This window comes from Parasteatoda tepidariorum, chromosome 7 (assembly GCF_043381705.1).
Source record: "Parasteatoda tepidariorum isolate YZ-2023 chromosome 7, CAS_Ptep_4.0, whole genome shotgun sequence".
Lineage (NCBI taxonomy): Eukaryota > Metazoa > Arthropoda > Arachnida > Araneae > Theridiidae > Parasteatoda > Parasteatoda tepidariorum.
The window spans coordinates 77451899-77472905 of NC_092210.1; the positions used below are offsets into that span (position 1 = coordinate 77451899).

The following is a 21007-nucleotide window of genomic DNA, read 5'->3' on the forward strand; positions in this document are numbered from 1 at the left end:
TGAGAAGTATTACATACTTTCCCTAGGTATTGTATATAATGCTGAATGTTTTTAGGCAAGGTATGAAATATGAGAAGTATTACATACTTTCCCTAGGTATTGTATATAATGCTGAATGTTTTTAGGCAAGGTATGAAATATGAGAAGTATTACATACTTTCCCTAGGTATTGTATATAATGCTGAATGTTTTTAGGCAAGGTATGAAATATGAGAAGTATTACATACTTTCCCTAGGTATTGTATATAATGCTGAATGTTTTAGGCAAGGTATGAAATATGAGAAGTATTACATACTTTCCCTAGGTATTGTAGATAATGCTGAATGTTTTTAGGCAAGATATGAAATATGAGAAGTATTACATACTTTCCCTAGGTATTGTATATAATGCTGAATGTTTTTAGGCAAGGTATGAAATATGAGAAGTATTACATACTTTCCCTAGGTATTGTATATAATACTTAGGCATTATATAGAATGACAAATGCTATTTAGGCAAAGTATGAAAAAACGTTCTGATGAGGTTATTATGTAAATGATGTTCATTTCTCAAAAATAAAAATGTTATTCTGAAAAAATGATGAGAGTGCCATTAAAAAAAATTTATTCAAAATGCGTAAAGAAAAATGAAAGCTGTACAAGACATAATTTATGCCTTTCCTATTAAGGGAAACAAAATTTTCGTATAAAATATTCACTACTAAGTCACAATTATTTTCAGTTAAGAAACAAATATTACACAAAATATCCATTTCATCACCTTTACTAGCATGGCCACAGAAAATTTTATACTTTGCTGGTTTCTCATTTGGCATTCTATAGAATGCCTAGGAAATGTGTGAAATATAAATCATTTCATACATTGCCGGCTAGTTTTAGGCATTATATACAATGCCTAGGCATTCTATAGAATGCCGAATTTCAAAATTTGCCGGTAACAAAGCGTACAAAAAATATATATACAGTTTTAACAAATTATTATCTACCGGAAAAAGACATAAAACTAATCTCACATCAGCCATATTTCTGATGGAATTTATAAAATCTTCTTCCTTGTATATTTTCTTTTTGTATCTCCATACTTGATCTTCATATCTGGGATCTACTTCAATAGGCCAACCACCCATCTTGTGATCCATGCCGGTAGACCATGTAGACTTCGAGGTCGTATTCACCTGCAAACATATCATTCTATCTTTACCAATTACTCTCGCCACTAAAATGCATCATTGATTAACCTCTTAACAATCGGTTAAATTTCAAGAAAACGGTCATAAAAGTGCCTGTTTTTTTATTAGGGCCATTTGATAGGTGCTGACATCTAGTTTAAAATAAACTAACTATCTACAATTATTTAAAAAAATATCCTGGTACTGCTTTCTGGTGTGTAAAATGAGAAATAAAATGTTTTCCAGGCAAAAGAAATGAATTAATTTTATTCTAATTGGCGCGTTACTACTGAGCACTCCAGTCGGAAATATAACGGGAGCGAGAAATAGAATGCGAAACCTCACCCCGTCATTTTCATGGGAGCGAGAAGGAAGGGGTTAAATATACTGTTGTTGTTTGACTGGGATAAGCTCCCTGTACTGTGCAGGGGAAAAATAAATTTTAATAATAATAAAAATTAAAAAAATCTTAGCAATAAAAGTATTGTGAGAAGAAAAACATGTGTGACTAAAAAAAATGGAAAAACTTTTTTGTCTATTCATACAATGTCTTAGTAATTCGTGTATTGAGAAAAAGTGCGTGCTTTAAAAATGAAGTGAATACATACTTTTTTCTATCCGACAAAAAAAGCATTCCGTTTTGAAAATTTATCAGAGCTAAGAAATAATTCTAATTCTAACCAAGGTCTTTTATAAGTCTAGTATAATGAATAGTTTAATTTAGAAATTCAAGAAACACCGTGTAGTAACATGTAATTACAGTAATTCCAAATAATTGATAAAACGAAAGCAATAGTGTTAAAGATTTGCTCCTTTTTTTCGCCATTTAGCATCTATTTTGAACAAAAATTTTCTGTATCTGAAAGAAAAAAGAATTGATACAGAAACCTAGTAAAGAAACGATGGTAATTGTTCAGTTGGTTCAATTTTTAAGTTTCCTCGAAAAAATAAAGATTTTTTCAATAACAAATTGCTTCTGATTTTTATTTTTTTCCGGAAAATCTTTTTGCACGAAGATGACAACAGAATTTTAAGGAAAGACTTAATGCTATGATATAATTGAATAAAAAAAATTAATGAAATCACGGAAATAAAAAAAAAACTCCGGAAATTGAAAGTAAATAAACGGATATTTTCAATTTTATATAATCGTAGATTTCAACGTGCGATTCCTGTTTTATTTCGAATATGCAGTGCAACCTGTGTACGTTGAATACTTACGGTAAAATATTTAAATGGTCCATTTAAATTGGTAAAGAGAACGTTTTATTGTTTCAGCAGTTTGGAATTAATTCATTGAGGTTAACTTAGACAGGTGATCAACATATATAATGTTCAATTTAAAAGCTTTTACTAAAGATTTAGATTTCCAACAGGTGTGCTGGTGTTAAACACAGACGAAGTTTTTAAATTAATTCCTTAATTTAATTGCTGATATGATAATGTATCTTCTCTAAACCTATAATTTCAGAATTTTTTGGTAAATCATTATTGTTGATGGAATAAAATTAGAAACTTTTCTCAAACTCAATCTTCCAATTTGATAAAATTTACTCATACGCTAATTTCAAATTCATTGATCTTAATTGCAAATTATAACGAGAGTTTGCAATTTTTTTTAAAATAAATTTTAGTTTCAATTGCCAAATTAAAGTTCTTAAATGCTGTTTTGAATGCAAAAAGTGATAAATACATCATTGAATAAATTCTAATTTTGTTATGGAAATAAATTTTCGTGTATCACAATACATATTTTTTTTTATAATATTATTTCTTCAACAAAAAAATAAAGTATTTTTAAACGACTAAATTGCTCTACATGGGTAAATGAAAATGAAAATTTATCTGATACCTTTCTATTTTAGCGAAATTGTAAATCAAGACAAAGAGGTTTTGCTAAAAGTTATGATTATTAATTTTTAATTAGATATTTGTAAGCAGTGAATAATTTAGAAATCACTTGTTACCAAAAATAATTGTTTTTTGTTCAATAAGAGTATATTATTGTGCTATTTAATTCTTTACTTCAATAGAGCAGTGTTCATATCGCTGACAAACACTTCACCGACAGCTCACATCGCCGACATGATCATTCCGTTTCTTTGCTGACATGATCTAGTCTTTGCTTTGAAAAAAGAAAGTTCTTATTATTTATAAATCATATTTAAAAACTAATAACGAATTTTATAATTTAAAAATAATTGTTCAGATTGTTTTGGTGCCGCGTAGAAAAATATTTAATCTGATCCACTAGCTACAAATCTACATACAATTTTTACAGTCTTAAACACAATTTTTATTTTCTTTATTTTTTTACGTTAGTTATTAGTTTTTTTACGTCACTACAACCACATTTTCGCAAATCCTCTCTATACAACTCGCGAACGCTTTGGGGTTCGCAAACCACCGGTTTATGAAAAATGATATATTGTTTGATATGCAATGCTGCGCAGCAACAAAAAGTATACGCCAGTTAGTTTTTATATTGGTTATAATACATATCTATATATATTTGTTAGAAATGTGCTATCGGCGAAGTAATCGCTTCGTTGATATGAGCTATCGGTAAAGTGCTCTTCTTGGCGACATGAGCTTCCAGCCATATGAACCAAATTCCTTCGATTTAACTGACCTGGTTTATTTGACCTAGGAATAAAACATTATTTTGTATCAAATTATTAAATCTCGGTAAAAAGAACTTATCATGCTTTGATTTTGTTAAAATGCTTTAGAGTAAAATTAATTGAAGAGCAGTTTTAAATTTATAATTTTTTTGTGATTTTTCAATTAATTAACGCGAAACATTTCATTTTATTGAAATTAACTTATCAATAAAAAATTTTGTTGAGTAGTAGGAGTTTTGAATTGAATATTGTTTTGAGAAAATAGCCAATTCTTGCGTTAACTGTCCTAGAATACTAAACTTCGACATTATGGAACTTCAATTCGCATGCTCTCTGGAGACTAACCTAACTAAACATCAGCATTTATACAGCAATTATACAGCATCAATATGCATTCTATTTAGAAGCATTAACTATTTAGAAGAATTAACTGAATTACATAAGCTTCAACTCGCAATTTCTCCAGAGACTTAATTAACTAAACTTAAATACAACATTATAGAGTTTCCACTCGTATCTTCTTTGAAAACTAGATTAACTAAACTAGATATTATGCAATGCAACTTAAAATTAAATCCTCTCTAGAAACTAAAATTATCTAAACTTAAATGCAACATTACGGAGCTTCAATTCTCATCCAAATAATAAATTAACGGTAGGGGAAAGTGGGGTCAATTGTAACATTTTTTACTTAACTATTTTTAACTAGCAAAAAATCCAATATATTATTAGTATTAATTGACAGATGAGAAAAGTAGACTATCCTCTACTAGAAAAAAAAATAAATACCTTATTTTAAATGTTATTATATTAGTTATTAACAATTTTTGACAGTCGTGCACTTGTTACAATTGTTCCCACTTACGGGGTCAATTGTAACAGTTCATAAATTCAACTAAAACATAGTTAATTATGCATATTATCATAGTTGTGATATATTTTTTATTGATCAAAATAGTAGTGATATTTTAGGAGTAAAAATAATAATGAGCAGAGACCTAAAGGGTTAAACTTTTAACTTTAAGGGGTTAAAAATTTTAATTTATGCTGTGAAAGGTGACAGATAAAATAATGCACATGCAACATAATATAAATGATATAGGAAACTATTGGTAGCGCTCAAAGAATTAAGTAATGGTTTGTAAACATAAGATTATTTATTTTTAGCTGTTACAATCGTCCCTTTACTTATTGTTACAATCGTCCCCAAGACTCCATTTCAGCTTCATTTGTTAAAAACAATGCTAGTTAATTAACAAAGCTAATATTTCTTTTCGTTGAAATGTTAATTAAGGTGTCCAATTACATATTCGGTTAATAATTTTTATTTCTTTAAACAAAATTACTTTGTTACAATATAATATTCTAATACCAAAAAAAGTACTTACGTAGCGTGAAAATATCTTTTGTGGTGTAACTCTTTCAAAAGTACATAAAAATGGTTGCCAGCAGGGGTGTGCATGTAGATTTATTAAAAACACCTTGTGCGCCACCTAGGAACCAAATCTGGAACTCGACACTCGAAAGTTTTGCTCTGTTACAATCGTACCCTGTTACAATTGACTCCACTCTCCCCTATAGTTTTTGCAAAATTTGGCTACACTTATAATGGACAGTTACAGCGTCTCTTAGAAATTCTTATTTTCAATCCTAACTTATTGAAAATTCTCTGCTGAATCCGAAAATTTGATTGTTTTTTTTTCACAATTTTTTATTTATTAAATTATTAAACATTTAAAAGGCCTTCGTAAGTGATATAATCAAAAACAATCCCTGATTTCTTATGACGTCACATGTGCTAAATGGAAACGTGCTGCCGACGTACGTTTCCATTTAGCACATTCCATTTAGGAAACGATCCGCTAATATCTCTTGTACTGATGATTTGATTTTCCTGTATTAAGTGCCCATCACAAGGGCTTAAAAGTCTGCATCAAAATAATTTATAATTAAATGCTGACTACTTATAAGGCTACGTAATTGGCACAAAAGCGTACTTTTTCTGAACAAACATACTTTTTTTTTCGACGGAATTAGTTACTTTACCTCAAAACAAGAGGAGGGAATAGTAAAGTCTTAAAAATGTTCTTTAATGTTCATACAGAAAATCGATCGAAAGTTTGAACCGGAAATTTAAGTTTTTATGTCCATATTGCCATATTTCTTATAAAGTTACAAAGAGGATCATAAAATTTTTGTATATAAATAAATGAAATAATAAATAGTTTTAGAATCGACATTTTCTATTTATCTATAGTTGGATGAACAATTTTTACAATTACGTTAAAACTCCGTGTGAGTCATCCCAATAATAATGTGAAATAAGCAGGAAATAAATAAACATTAAAAAGCCCACACTTTCGACCGCTTTCTGATCTAAACTATGTTGACCATATTTTCCAGATTGCGGCTGACTTCCATCTTGTAAGGTCAGGAATACAAAACAGCCGGGGGGAAAGAGGTACGTTTATTCAAAGAAAGTACGCTTTTGAGTATCTAAAAATATCCTCTGCAGTAAGTAATTAGAATATTTAAGTTTATCCTTTCTATCCATTAAAATTGCCTCATAGTATGGAAGAATCTGATAGTTAGATGAAGAAAAATATTTTTTGTTTTGCGCACTGAACATATATTTAAAGCCAATAATCAAATGGATTCTAAGGCTTCTCAAGCCAAGAAAAATGGTAAAAATCCGATCATAAACTCAAAAGATAATGAAATCCAAATAAAACAAACACATTCATTAAAATAAACTTATGATTCCCTACCTTATGTAAAGACCATGACTTAGATAATTGAGTTCCTTTATCACATTTTAAACGCTCGATATATTCGCTCCTAAGGATGCGATCAGGATTTATATCGACAGTAAGATAAGGTCCAGCATCGGAAAAATTGCATTTTTTTCCAAGATTTTTTCTTTTCTGCGAAAAAGATAGACTTATTTCCGAAGTCTCCATAAAGTAACTCTACCCAGCATGAAATAAAACGTTCGATCCAGGGAAAGGGTTACTGTGGAAAACACCAGGTATGCTATGCGCCGTATAATAGCTAATAATGTAACTCACAAAATTGATACTGTAAAAAAATTGCTCCGTTTCTTTATTTCTTCATTAATTTCTTTCGTGATACAAAGCATTAGAATGAAAGGCAGGTAAAAATTATTAACCATTATCGTCTTAGGGCTAATTTTTTTCTCATCAGGAAATGAATCATTTTGTACTTTGTATTGGCAGCTTGGTGGTAGTCGTCTTGGAAACCACAAGTTCAAAAAAATTATATTTTTGCATTATATTGCACTGATTATTATCTCCTCACAGTGTTATGTATTCATATTTCATGTTTAAACTGTTGAATATTTCTGGATATAAATGTAGAGTTTTTTTTTTCTTTTATAAAAGTTTGTTTTAATAATATGGTCCCGGGTACAAGCTTGGCATTGAGCATAAATAAATCTAGAAATTTGTCCAATAGCTTAACGCTTCTCTTTCATATTTCTGTACAAAAAAAATGCTAATGACGCTATTTTGAGAGTTAAACTTTACTTTACATTTTATTTTGCAGAGCAAAATCTATGGGAGACTTTAAAAATTTTAAAGGTGTGTAGAAATATGTACAAAGGAGTACGGTAGAGTCAGAAAATTAACATTCACTAATTAGTTTGTGGGGGCGGAGTTATCGACAATGCCAACCATCATCTAACAAAAGGTACCTCGTGATTGACTCGAGTTACCATGTCTTATATACCAGTGAATTGATGTTTAATTTTCATAGTGGTAGTTACGCCACAATACTCACCCACCCGAATTTTATCAGGGATAGAATTCGATGAACGGATACCACTAGTTGCTGTACTTGCGAGAGACCGGGAGAGCTGGTTTTAAGGTCACTGGGTTTTTGAGTGCTGAATGTGAGAGGTGTATTAACTTCACAGACGTGGTCGCTCCTTTGTTGCCATTAGCAGTCGAGTGTATGCAGGCCGACATTGTGTTTAATCGAGACGAGACTGAGCAGCAAAAGACTGACGATGTGGATGATGCCGCTATCACTAGTAGCAAATCAACTGTTCAATGTGGATCATCCATCAAAGTAGGCGTTACTGTCAAGAGATTGCGAAGTAGTCGATAGTGCGCGATCAAATCACGTCCGGGTCACCAATGTGGAGGCGGAGCTATCGACAATACCAACCTTCATCTATCAAGAGGTACCTCATGTTTGAATCGAGTTAGCATGTCTTATATACCAGTGAATTGACGTTTAATATTCGTAGTGGTAGTTACGCCACAAGTTCAAGAATTGTTAATTTTTTAAACTTGTAGTAAATGTTACCATACGTTCCGATCTACAGCTCGAAAAATTCAACTACGGAGTTGAACTTTGGCATGTCTATAAACTCAATTTTTTTTTTCCAAAGTTCTAATTCCTTCGCAAGTTATTGCAGTTTGAATTGCTTCTTTTGTCAAATTGTTATCAGATTTTGTTGATGAGGTCTTTCAATTTCAATGCCATGGTTAAAAAACATCGTTCAGATTTGTCTCAACGTAGCAGCATCAGTCTCTTGTGTCATTGAATACTGCCCTCCATCCGAACTTGTAATTTTCTTTAATTTCAGAATGGTAATTTTGAAAAGTGGCTGGATTATTTTTATTAATTTTGATGTGAGTGACTAGAGAACTATGACCCAGCTTGCTCCGTTCACCAACCCCAGCGATTGCTCCAATCATTTTTCGTTTTTTCATAATATAATAAACATACTCTTTCATCAAAATTAATAAGTATTCAGTGGGATATCTGCATGTGACGTAGTGTAGGTATCTCGATCCTGATTGGTTGTTGGAATGTGGCATTTGTTTACGTTATCAACTGTTCTTTCCATTTTAATTCGAGTAAGCCTAGCCCGTCAACTATCAATTCTACACATTTATATTCATACACAAAGATTATGTCAGAAATATTTCAATTCTTTCACTGTTTATTTCTTCATTAACACAAAGACAAGTATAGAGCCATGTAGAACATAAACAAACTAATTATGCATCGAAATTACATACACCAGGTTAACACAAATTTAACACAAATTAACACAAATTTGGCTTCACATATTCTGCTCCCGATTTTATTGAGATTTTAAGTTTAGTCATTTTGTCATTAGAGAAAATTCAAGTTTAGTCCTTTTTCTCAGTTTCTTTGGAAACTTCATCTACATTTTTTTTAAAAATGTTATTTAATTTTCGATTATAACCTTGCTAAATGTTTTTCTCTCAAAAAACTATTTAGTAATAGAACAAAAAGTCAATTTCTAATGATGTTTTAACTTCATATGTTGCCCAAACGCAGTCTTACAAAAAACTTCTCAGTTTTTCTCAGTTTCTTTGGAAACTTCATCTAAGTTTTTTTTTTAAATTTTATTTAATTTTCGGCTATGCCAAAACCTTGCTAAATGTTTTTCTCTCAAAAAACTATTTAGTAATAGAACAAAAAGTTAAATCCTAAGGATGTTTTAACTTCATATGTAACCCAGACGCAGTCTTACAAAAAACTTCTCAGTTTTTCTCAGTTTCTTTGGAAACTTCATCTACATTTTTTTTTTAAATTTGATTTAATTTTCGGTTATGCCAAAACCTTGCTAAAAGTTTTTCTCTCAAAAAACTATTTAGTAATAGAACAAAAAGTTAATTCCTAAGGATGTTATAACTTCATATGTGACCCAGACGCAGCCTTTCAAAAAACTTCTCAGTTTTTCTCAGTTACTTTGGAAACTTCATCCACATTTTTTTTTAAATTTTATTTAATTTTCGGTTATGCCAAAACCTTGCAAAATGTTTTTCTCTCAAAAAACTATTTAGTAATAGAACAAAAAGTTAATTCCTAAGGATGTTTTAACTTCATATGTGACCCAGACGCAGTCTTACAAAAAACTTCACAATTTTTCTCAGTTTCTTTGGAAACTTCATCTACATTTTTTTTTTCAAATTTTATTTAATTTTCGGTTATGCCAAAACCTTGCTAAATGTTTTTCACTCGAAAAACTATCTTGTAATAAAGTAAAAAGTTAATTTCTAATGATGTTTTAACTTCATATGCTGCCTGGACGCTGTCTTACTCAAAACTTATAATAGAAGTAAACATAATTTATTTAGTCTTACAGAATTTATCGGTGAACTTTTTATATTCACGACACAGTTCGAAATGTGTTTTTAAGAAAATGGACACAATTAAAAACAGGTGTTTGAAATGCTGTTTTTATAGCAGAAAAATCACACCATTGACTATTATTCTGCATTTTCTTACTTATGGAATAGTAGAAAGGAGAAAAAAAAATAATTTTGCCTTAATTAAGCATTATGAAGAATTAAGCTTGCATAATTAAACTAAGGAAGTTGCTATTAAGGAGTTAGTTAAGTAGTATACTATTTTGTCCCTCGTCTTAAATTGCATTCGAGAAAAGGAAAAGTAAACTATAACATTTTCAAAAGTGTGCTAGAACTGATATTTCCCAATCATAAAATTAACTATTTATCAGAATGCATAAATATATGTTAAAGTGGCGGAAATAAAACAATTCCTTTATTATTTTATATTGCTTCGTGTACATTCTACTACCAAATCGCAAATAAGTTCTCGTAATTTAAGATTTAAAATTAAATAATTTTGGTTTTAAAAAAAGAATACATCAGAACTCATTTCAGCAATGTGAAAATAAATCTATAAATTAACATATAGTTCCGGCAACTTAGTAACCGAAATTGTTTTATTTCATAAGTAATTTTTTAGTAATATTAGGGAGCCCCGCCCCCTGTTCACTGCACTCACCAACCCCCATACTTGCTTCTTGTTCATTATTGTTTATTGTTTTGTTTTTGTAACGTCAATATTTTCCACAAAACCACAGCACATTTTGTGTTCAACCTATACAATTATTGTAGCTTTATGTAAAAATATTTTTTTAATATGCTGAACATAACGAAATATACGATTGCCACCTTGATGTGAATAATAATCATTTGTACTTGAATAACAGTTCAGCTAAAATCCTTTAATTTAAATCTGGCAACATGTAATCTCTCTCTATCTTTCTTGCTCTCTCGTTCTATTTTTTTTTTTTTTTTTGTTACTTTTGCTTGACATCTTCTTGAACGCAAGCTTTTAAATAAAGAAAGATATTGTGAGGGGTAAATAAATTTCAAACAACAATGGATAAAAAACAGATATTTAAACCAAAAAATTTAAAAAAATGATGAAAAAAAACAGTTTAATTCGAAATAACGTTTGATCAAATTGGAATTTTGAATCAAAATTTTTGTAAGTTATCAAATAAAAACGCACTTTCATCCCGTTAAATTTTAGCTCCGTAGTTGCATTTTAGCGTTATTCAGATCGGGCAAACATGTTATTTTTTTCTTTAAGTTAAACAATTAATAATTTTCTTACTAATCGTCGAAACTTAATTTTTTTTTTCATTCCGCCGTAGTCCTTTTACTATATTTACCCACCTTTGTAATTGAAAGTTTCTACAAGTTATGATTTTGGGCAGAGAAGCAAAATGGAACGTAAAGCTAAATATAGTAAATAAATAAATGTAAATAAATTAATAAATAAATAAGTAAAAATAAATAAGCAAAGCAAAGTGGAACGTAAAGCAAAATATAGTAAATAAATAAATGAAAATAAATGTTAATAAATAGGAACAAATAAATAAATAAAAATAAATAAATAAATAAAAATAAATTAATAAATAAAAGTAAATAAATAAATAAAAATAAATAAATAAAAAAATTTTAAAAAAAATGCTGAAGAATAACAGAATTGCCATAATTTTCGAACAGAGTGGAATTTCGAAAGAAAAAAAAAAGAATTAAAACCTCTCTGTTAAGTTCATAAACAAATGTAACCCTTTCAGCATATCAAATTTCAACTCTATGGTTGCATTCCTGCTGCCTGTTAAGTGGCTCGTATAGTATTTTTTCTTTTATGAGTTTAACAATTCACGAATTAATAATCGAACGTTAATTTTTTTTCTTCACCCTTGCGTTTTTTTCTACTCGCCATCGTAATTTCAAAATTTTAAGTCTTTTAGTTTTTGTTTACTCATCAGAATAAAATGTAACATAAAATTGAGCACCCAAAACGCGGAGGCCCCTTATAGGGATATTTAAAAGTTTCAATTAATATCCGTGATAACAAGAATGGATCCCTCATTTTGTTCCCTCCCGAAATAAATTTTCATTATCTAAACGATAAACAATAAACGTTTTTTTTTTCTTTTTATAAATATTTTTTTTATGATTGATAAAGATCTTTTCCTTTGAAATACCGTGACATTTATATAAAAATTAGTTACACGTGTCAAACAGATACGTTATCGACTTATATATCTCTGACGCTGGCCAAATTCTTACACATGTCAAAAAATTCTTACACTTGCCTTTTAATTTTTTCCAGGTCAGGAAACTTTGCTTACCAACCCCAGTGACTACCCCTTAGTCATAATTATTTTTTTTTCCCATAATGGTGGATTTTTTTTCACAAAAAAACAAATAATATTTGGCTAATAAAATACATAGTAAATATAATTCTATGTCAGAATATTTTGAAAATAATTTAATCGTAAACGAAATGAATGATTACCTGGAATTGAAATATAATCAACAATACTTGCAACAAAAAAAAATTCAAAAACTTAGGAATACCGATTGTGTAATTTAATAAGATAAAATAAATTAAAGTAATTTTTACTTGTCAACAAGATTTAGATTATTATAAAAATTCAAATGAGAAACAGATTTGAATTTTCTTGAATTATTTTTTAAGCCTTTCAACAAAAATGTTTACATCTAGCAACATCGAATTAATCTTTCTCTTCCTCTCTCATTACTATTCTTTTTTCAATAACAGTCAAGTAATATGAAGATCTCAAAAGAGATAAAATAATTTGACTACAGCAATGGTTAAATAGTGTTTAACTTATTTCTAAGAAATGAGGAAAATTCCAGGAAAAAATTAAAAATCACAATATTTAAAGAAAAAAAAAACAGGAATTAAAATACAATCGTGTTTTGCTCATAAATAAAGATGGTCCTTTTCGCACGTCTGTCTTGCATTTCAACAGGCTGAAGAGTGACAATTTTCTTAACGCTTAGTAATTTTCGAACTAATCATCGAATATTGAGTTTTTTCATATCATTGTACTACGCATTTTCGTATTTTCAATTATTTAAGTTTTATAGTGTTTGCCTCATCAAAACAAAATGTAACGCAAATTTGAACGCCTAACATAGTGGTGGAGGCATCGCTTGCGATTTTTCAATGTGCAGAGACCTATCTATTCGTATCAATATTTGAAAATGGGTCGTGTGTAGTATCTATGCCAGAACGTGCCGGAAATTCCTATAATTTTTGTGTTTTAATTTTAAGTTTTATAGTTTTTGCGCAGCAAAACAAAATGTAACGCAAATTTAAACGCCTAACATAGTGGTGGCGTTTAAATTTGCGTTACATTTTGCTTTGCTGTTTGCGTTACATTTTGTTTCTATTCGTATCAATATTTTAAAATGGGGCGTCTGTAGTATCTGTGCCAGAACGTGTCGGAAATTCCTATAATTTTTGTGTTTTAATTTTAAGTTTCATAGTTTTTGCGCAGCAAAACAAATGTGTAACACAAATTTAAACGCCTAACATAGTGGTGGCGTTTAATTTTGCGTTACATTTTGCTTTGCTGTTTGCGTTACATTTTGTTTCTATTCGTATCAATATTTGAAAATGGGTCGTGTGTAGTATCTGTGCCAGAACGTGCCGGAAATTCTTATCATCAATAAAAATCCACTCTTTTATATCTGAATTTATTCCAACCAGTTGCTTACCCACCAACAGCATGCGTGAATCTAAATTTAGTTGTATTTATCTAGGAGGGTTGAAGATTTAAATAAGACCCCCCGACCCACAGCGGGAGATCTTGAAATAGAGAGATATTGTGGCACACGAATAACACGATTATTTCACGTGACTCGGCATTCTCTCTCTTACCTACCCTGACCTTAATAGGGGCCTTGCAACTAACTGAAATTTACGTCAGAACGTTTTTTTTATTCAGTTCTGTTCCTTGTTTATTTGAACAACATCAATCATTATTGTCCGGTTTTGATTCTACGATATGGATAAGTGGAAATCTGTATTCAGCTCATAATTTGTTTCTTCTGTGAGAATACATTAAGATAAAAGGCTTGATATCGACATATTAAACTAGGCTCTTTTTTTTCCTTCTCTAATGATGTACAATCATAACACAGAATTTTAGAAAAGACAATACCACTGTGAGTATTTGAATCGAGTAACGCATAGTTTATAGAGGCATCCACTAATTTAACTAACTTCTTGAGTATTTATTTTCTTAATACATATTTCTCTTACGTAGAACTCAAATTAAGCGGTATTTCAGAGTTGTTGTAGGCAACAAGTGCTGTGATTAATCACAAATCATTTATTCTATTTTTAATGGCGTAGTGGGAAAAAAATATTATCAAAACAACCATGGTAAAATGGTATCTGGATTTATGAGAACACTAAAAAACTTAGTAATTTTTACCGAAGAGCTTTTGTAATGATTTTGGTAAAATTAACAATAAAATATGGTTTTATAATCGATGATAAAATTTGGTTAATGTGGTAAAATCTGACAATTAACATGGCACGAAAACCATTTATTCGGTAAAATTTGCTTTTCAGTTTCGTATTTTTTACTAAATGTGCGGTAATAAGAACTATAATTATGAAAACAAAAACTCCCGGTAAAACGTTACCATATGAATGAAAAAATTATGAATAGTTTAAAAACTGTATTTTTTGGTTATATTAACCAAAATTATATATTTTTTCCCGAAATACCATAACCATAAAGTACGGTAATTTTACCAGAGTTTTTCTCCTTACGGATATCCTGTGAAACAACAGAAAATGACTAAGGAATTGAAAAAAGGAAATTAACCGTTTTTGATTTTATCATATTTGGACAACTGATGACCTGTATCATGTAAATTATACACTAATGAAAAAAATGACTCTAATTTCTGTACTTATTAAAAGTAGTGAAAAGTAGTTTTGTGATTTAATGAAGTTTTTAAATTGCAGCAACATCGTTTGCTTATCACAGATTTTACGTTATTTAAACAATTTTTAACTAATTTTAAAAACAACCAACTTAAACATGAAAAATAATTTTTAGCAATGAGTTCCGAATTTCACTGAAGGAAAAAAAAGCAACTAATTCTTATCGATTTCTTTTCGTCTAAAAAAATCGCTTTAAACCAAGTAACTTTAAAAGGTATGAAACATCTTCACGCTTAAATAATAAGTTTTTTTCCTCAATTTCAGTTTTGTATTTCCATAGCATAAAAGATATTACACTCTTTAAGTAAACAATATATAATCCTGAAAATTGTGTTTGACAAACAGAATAAAAAAAATTTAAAAAATGATTTTTGTATTTTTTTTTATTACTATTTGCGATTTGGTACACATCATATAAAAACTACTTTAAATTATACAGGGAAAACTTCTATATGTTCTGCAAACTGAAAATATTTTCCAAAACCAATTAATATTTTTAAAACAAATTTTTGCTCTAAAAACATTAGGTTTTAAAAAACTAAACGCAAAAAAAAAAAAAATTTGGGAAATTCAGTTATGCAACAAACTTTAGTATTTACTACAAAGATTATGATACATTCACTGTTTGTGTTGCTGACGTATGCCTGTTTAGGCAGAGGGGATGCGATTGTTCTTGTTTTCCTGTGGCGCCATCTATGACCAAGAATACGACTCCAGTCCAGTACCCCCAGAGGTTTTGATTTGTTATGGGAATATGGAGGACTTTTGCGACTCGACAGATTTAACGTGCATCAGTCACTTTACTACACGTGGGAGTCTTCGGCTTGCGGGGTTCGAACCCACGAACTCTCGGACATGGGCCCAGCGTCCTACCGACCAGGCTATCCCAACGATACATTTACTATTATATATTTATAGACAATTGCGAAATTTTTAAATAAGTATATTTGTTCTTAATAATAGTGTCCTCCAATGTGTATCAAACTGTAAATAAACTAAATTTTTAAAACCTCATAAAACAGTTTAGATATCAACTTAGTTACGTTTAAAAAAAAGTTTCGTTAACAAAACAATTAATCCAAACAATTAACAGACATCTCAACCCTCTTTTAGCAATACCTTAAATATCGGAAAAGTTTTTTAAAAAAATAGTTTTTTGCGTTCTAACAAAGAATTATAACATTTAATTATAAGTTGCTCATGAAAATGTGCTTGTTTAAATTGATATCATTTCTGTGTCGTTTGAAAAGGAAAAAAAACTTCATAAACAAAACATCTTTATTAAACCACAACAAAAATAAAAATTATATATATATTAAAAATTATATTCAACAAATTTAATTTGTATCCGTTTCTTCCTCTCCTCCCCCTTCATCATTTCTATTAGCAGTCACTCCTTTGGTCTCGCAGATTCTGTGACTAAGTTCATGTACACCTGAAAGTCATAGCTTGAAATTTCTGGTAAAACAAAAATGTTTCAATGTTAATAGAAATTAAACTTATTTTTGCGAATGACTACTAAATTAGAACATTATTATTACACATAGCATTTTGTTTACAACACTGAAATTTCTTGAAAAAAAATGGTTAAATAACAATTTATTTAATTGTTATTTGACCATATTTAAACAAAACAGTCAAATAACCCTAAAAAAGATGGTATTCAAAATATTGGCAGTGAAAAAAAAAACCGTTTATTAACCGCTTTCACTTAATACGGTTAAGCAACAAGAATTTTATCGCACCAACTTGGCTCACCTAATGAAACCACTTAATTCCTTGTAGATGGGTACATTTTATAGCCGAGAGGAGTAGTATGTCGATCTCATGACCCGCAGAACGAAATTTCGAAGAACAAGTTCGAACTCCAGCACTGACACCACAATATTTCCTCTATTCCCTTCAATAGATGAAGAGTTTCCAGTGTCCTGTTCTCCCCAATTTGTGACCCTGAGAAGTTAGAATACAATACTCTCATTTCCGCATAGATGGCAGCAACGTAAAGCTGCTGAATTGTCTTATTGTGCTGTTCAATATCCCTTTTACGGTTTTGACACCATGCTAGTGGTAAATGGTAAAAAAACGTATAGTTTTATATTCATTGTTTTTTAACCATATTAGTTGTAAACGGTTTCAAAACCGTATAGGTAAAAAATGCTATTCGCAGTGCGATTAATTGGATGGTTAACGGTTATTTGGAACTTTACGATTAATTGGATGGTTAACTGTTTTTTGGAACTTTACGATTAATTGGATGGTTAACGGTTATTTGGAACTTTACGATTAATTGGATGGACAGACTGCTTCCGGTTATATTACTATCATTTTAGAATGAAAATTCCAGCAGTGACGTATGAATCAATATATTCGTATTTTTAATTATAGCCTTAATGGTTTAAAATAATTTCTTAAAGTACATATTTTCAACTTTTTCTTCAAAAATGAAAAGAAGAAAAAAGCACAGAATAATATTCTTACCTGAAAGAAGCAAGATATTTGTACCAACCACAAATATTTTAACATAAACACTAAAAAACATATATAAATTTGAAATCTGCTGTTCTTACTATTTTAAATCAAAGTGAAATCTGAAGAGAATATAAAGTATATCATAAGAAATATCTATCAGAAAAAGAACAAAATCAGAGGAAATAAAGTACATCAGAAGAAATATCTATCAGAAGAAATACATAATCAAATGAAATAAAGTATATCAGAGGAAATCTATATTCAGGGGGGAAATATATCAGAAGAAATATCTATTAGAAGAAATATATAATCAGACGAAATAAAGTATATCAGAAGAAATCTATAATCGGAAGAAATACAGTATAACAGATGAAATATATAATCAGAAGAAATAAAGTATATTACAAGAAATATATAATCAGACGAAATAAAGTATATCAGAAGAAAACACGCGCATTACTCGCTTTGAATATTAAATATAAAGAACAATTATTTATAACCATTTCTTATTATTTATTTCAACAATAAATTATTTAAATGTTGTGTTGTTCAAATTCTACTTTCATTCGAAAAAGGTATATGCTACAAATATTCTAGTAGAAAGTTTATAAAATGTGCTCGTAGCAGCATAATACTATGCTATCGTAAGAAATTACGTTGGTTGCTTTTTAAGAAAGATAAATAAAGAAATTGCAAATTAAATTAATTGCAAATTATCCAAATCCTACGAAACCGTAACAAAAAATACAGTGAAAATTGAAGAATAGTTTTAAAATAGTAAGCAAAGGTCTTACAAAAAAACATAGCATTAAAGTACATTCACTTTTCCTTCTGCAACACAAGGACTTCCTGGCGGCTGTAGTCTTTCTAGTAATGCATCAAAAAAAGGTTTCGAGAAATACCTCAGAAACCATTGAAAGACGAAAAATAAAATAACGTATCCAATTTAGCGCTTAGAAATCTATAGCAAAAAGGTTTTATTTTCAGTTTTTGTGTAACATTTGATGATTAAACGCGATGATAATAACAATAATAATAAAAACTTTTCACATGAAATAAAAACTGTATTATTAACATACAAACTGTTAATTTTCTGTAAAGCAGATGAAGAAACCAAATGCTAGAATCTAAAATTATTCACGATAATGAAAAACAGTTTTGAGATAACGCTTTCAAACTGCTGCGAAGTTTTGCATTTTTTTGCTGTTTTGTAAAATATATTGTTTGCTTTTTTTCACAAAAAAAGAATAAATTGCTAATATATTTTTTTAAGAAAAATAATCATTTGAATGAATAAATTAAAAAACAGCTTTAAAAAAATAAAATCGTAGCTATAATCACAATTATTCATTGTTTTTCATTTAGCAGTATTATTGACATATGAAAAATTAACTGAGTGTAAATTATAAAACTGACTGTTATGTAGAACTGTATAATTACTTATTAAAAAAATATTATTTTTAAAGTATTATCTTTTTTTAATATTTTTCTTAATATTCAAAAAAAAAAAAGAATTATATAAGCATTGTTTTAGAAATACAAATTTTAAAACTTTGAAAAAAAATATCTGAGCAATTTATTTGCAAGGTAGTCTTAAACAATTAAAAGAAAGAGAAAGATTATTTAAAAAAAAAGTGTTCTAGAGGAAGGCGTCTTTCTTTTTTTAATTCTAAATTACCTTCAACAAGATGAGTGGCGCCTTCATGTCGTTGTTGTCTGAGACTGATTCAATGAAAAACAAAAGGAGCGGGAAATAAATTGCATAAGATATTTTAAGATGATAAAATTGCATGAAGCAAAGTTTTATAACCACGTGAGCACCATGCTGCCAGAATGTGATAATTAAATAAACTATTTGATTTCATTACCTACACGTCAATAACAACAAACGATATATATGTTACCGGCATTGTATAGAATGCCTAAAATTAGCCGGTAAAGTATGAAATGATTTATATTTCACACATTGCCTAGGCATTCTATAGAATGCCAAATGAGAAACCAGCGAAGTATAAAATACATCTCCGATTCGTCAAAATGTCATTCAAAAATGACAAATTCAAAACGTCATCCGCGTTTATATTAATTTATTCGTGGATATAATTACATTTATTCGATATTTTAATACTTACTGACGATGGATTAGAAAAAACATCAGTGTTGGGTATACCGGGCAGTGGCACTTGACCTTAAAAAAACATCAGTGTTATGTATACCGGGCAAATGTATACCGGGCAGTGGCACTGAACCTTAAAAAAAACATCAGTGTAGGGTATACCGGGCAATGACACTTGACCTTAAAAGACATCAGAGTAGGGTATACCGGGCAATGGCACTTGACCTTAAAAAAACATCAGTGTATGATATATTGGGCAAATGTATATCGGGCAGTGGCACTTGACCTAGTATATATTTCGGACATTTACCAAAGGTCTAATCATACTAGGTCTAGTTAAGTGACATTGCCCTGTATGCATTTGCCCGGTATATCCTACACTGATGTTTTTTTAAGGTCAAGTGCCATTGCCCGGTATACATTTGCCCGATATTCCAAACACTGATGTTTCTTCTAATCTATCGTCAGTAAGTATTAAAATATCGAATAAATGTAATTATATTCACGAATAAATTAATATCAAATCGGATGTAATAAATTTTTCGGACATTCACCAAAACGATTATGTGATTGTCAACATTCACCGGTGAAAGTCAACAACCACCGATTTCGGTCATTCACAGTAACATGCACATCATTTACATAATAACCTCATCAGGACGTTTATTTCATACTTTGCCTAAATAGCACTTGGCATTCTATAGAATGTCTAGGCATTTTATACAATGCCTGGGAAAGTATGTAATACTTTTCACATTTCATACTTTGCCTAAAAACATCCGTCATTCTATACAATGTCGGCGTTTCATACTTTGGAGGTAACATATGTAATAAAACAATTTTGATACACAAAAAAAAAATAATAATAACACTGAGATAACAGGAAATGTAAAAATAGAGCCGTCGTAACACCTGGTGGGCCAAGCAGGACTCTTGCCCTAGGCCCCACATGATTAAAACTCTAGAAAACCTCCATACTGATAATATTCAAAAAGAATTATTTTTTTAAAAAATGGAATATAAATTGAAATATTTTTAAAAAAACAAAAATTTTTGATATTTTAAATTAAAAATCTTTTTTTCCCTATTTTATCACTTAAATGGAAAAGAAGATAATTATCTCCTCATTTCAAAGAGACCCGAACCATGAAAAATCTTCATATGAATCAAAATTTTATGATTCGAAGATTTATTTAAACAAATTTAGATGTTTACTTATTTACTGAAAAGAGGGCTCTCCAACGTAGAACTTCTCGCCACCAATGCGTTTAAAAAATATAAAATTTAAGATATAAAGTAAAATTTATAAGAAAAATAATATTAAGTTGTTCTGTTTTAGAAATGAAATTCTAAAAATCGAAATAAAAGCATATGTTTCAATAATGTTAACTCAAATAGGGAGTTCCAAGTGTTTCACTTTTTTAGGGTACCGTAGAAATAGAATATTTAACTGGCCCTAAAATTATTTGCCCTTGGACCCCCCACTAAATCTAGCAATGGTTCTATGTAAAAAAAAAATTGTATTT

General features: G+C 29.6%; 1 protein-coding gene across 1 annotated transcript in view; it reads right to left on the minus strand.

The window, feature by feature from the left end:
• LOC107447542 (dynein axonemal intermediate chain 2-like) overlaps positions 1 to 6804 on the minus strand; it is a 25432-nt gene extending 18628 nt beyond the window's left edge. Inside the window, exons 1-2 of the mRNA XM_071183823.1 lie at positions 6562 to 6804; positions 1014 to 1175 (exon numbers count right to left, since the gene is read on the minus strand). Coding sequence (XP_071039924.1) covers positions 1014 to 1175; positions 6562 to 6753 — 354 coding nt within the window. The 5' untranslated portion in view covers positions 6754 to 6804. The remainder of the gene's footprint in view (positions 1 to 1013; positions 1176 to 6561) is intronic.
• Positions 6805 to 21007: the final 14203 nt, after the last annotated feature.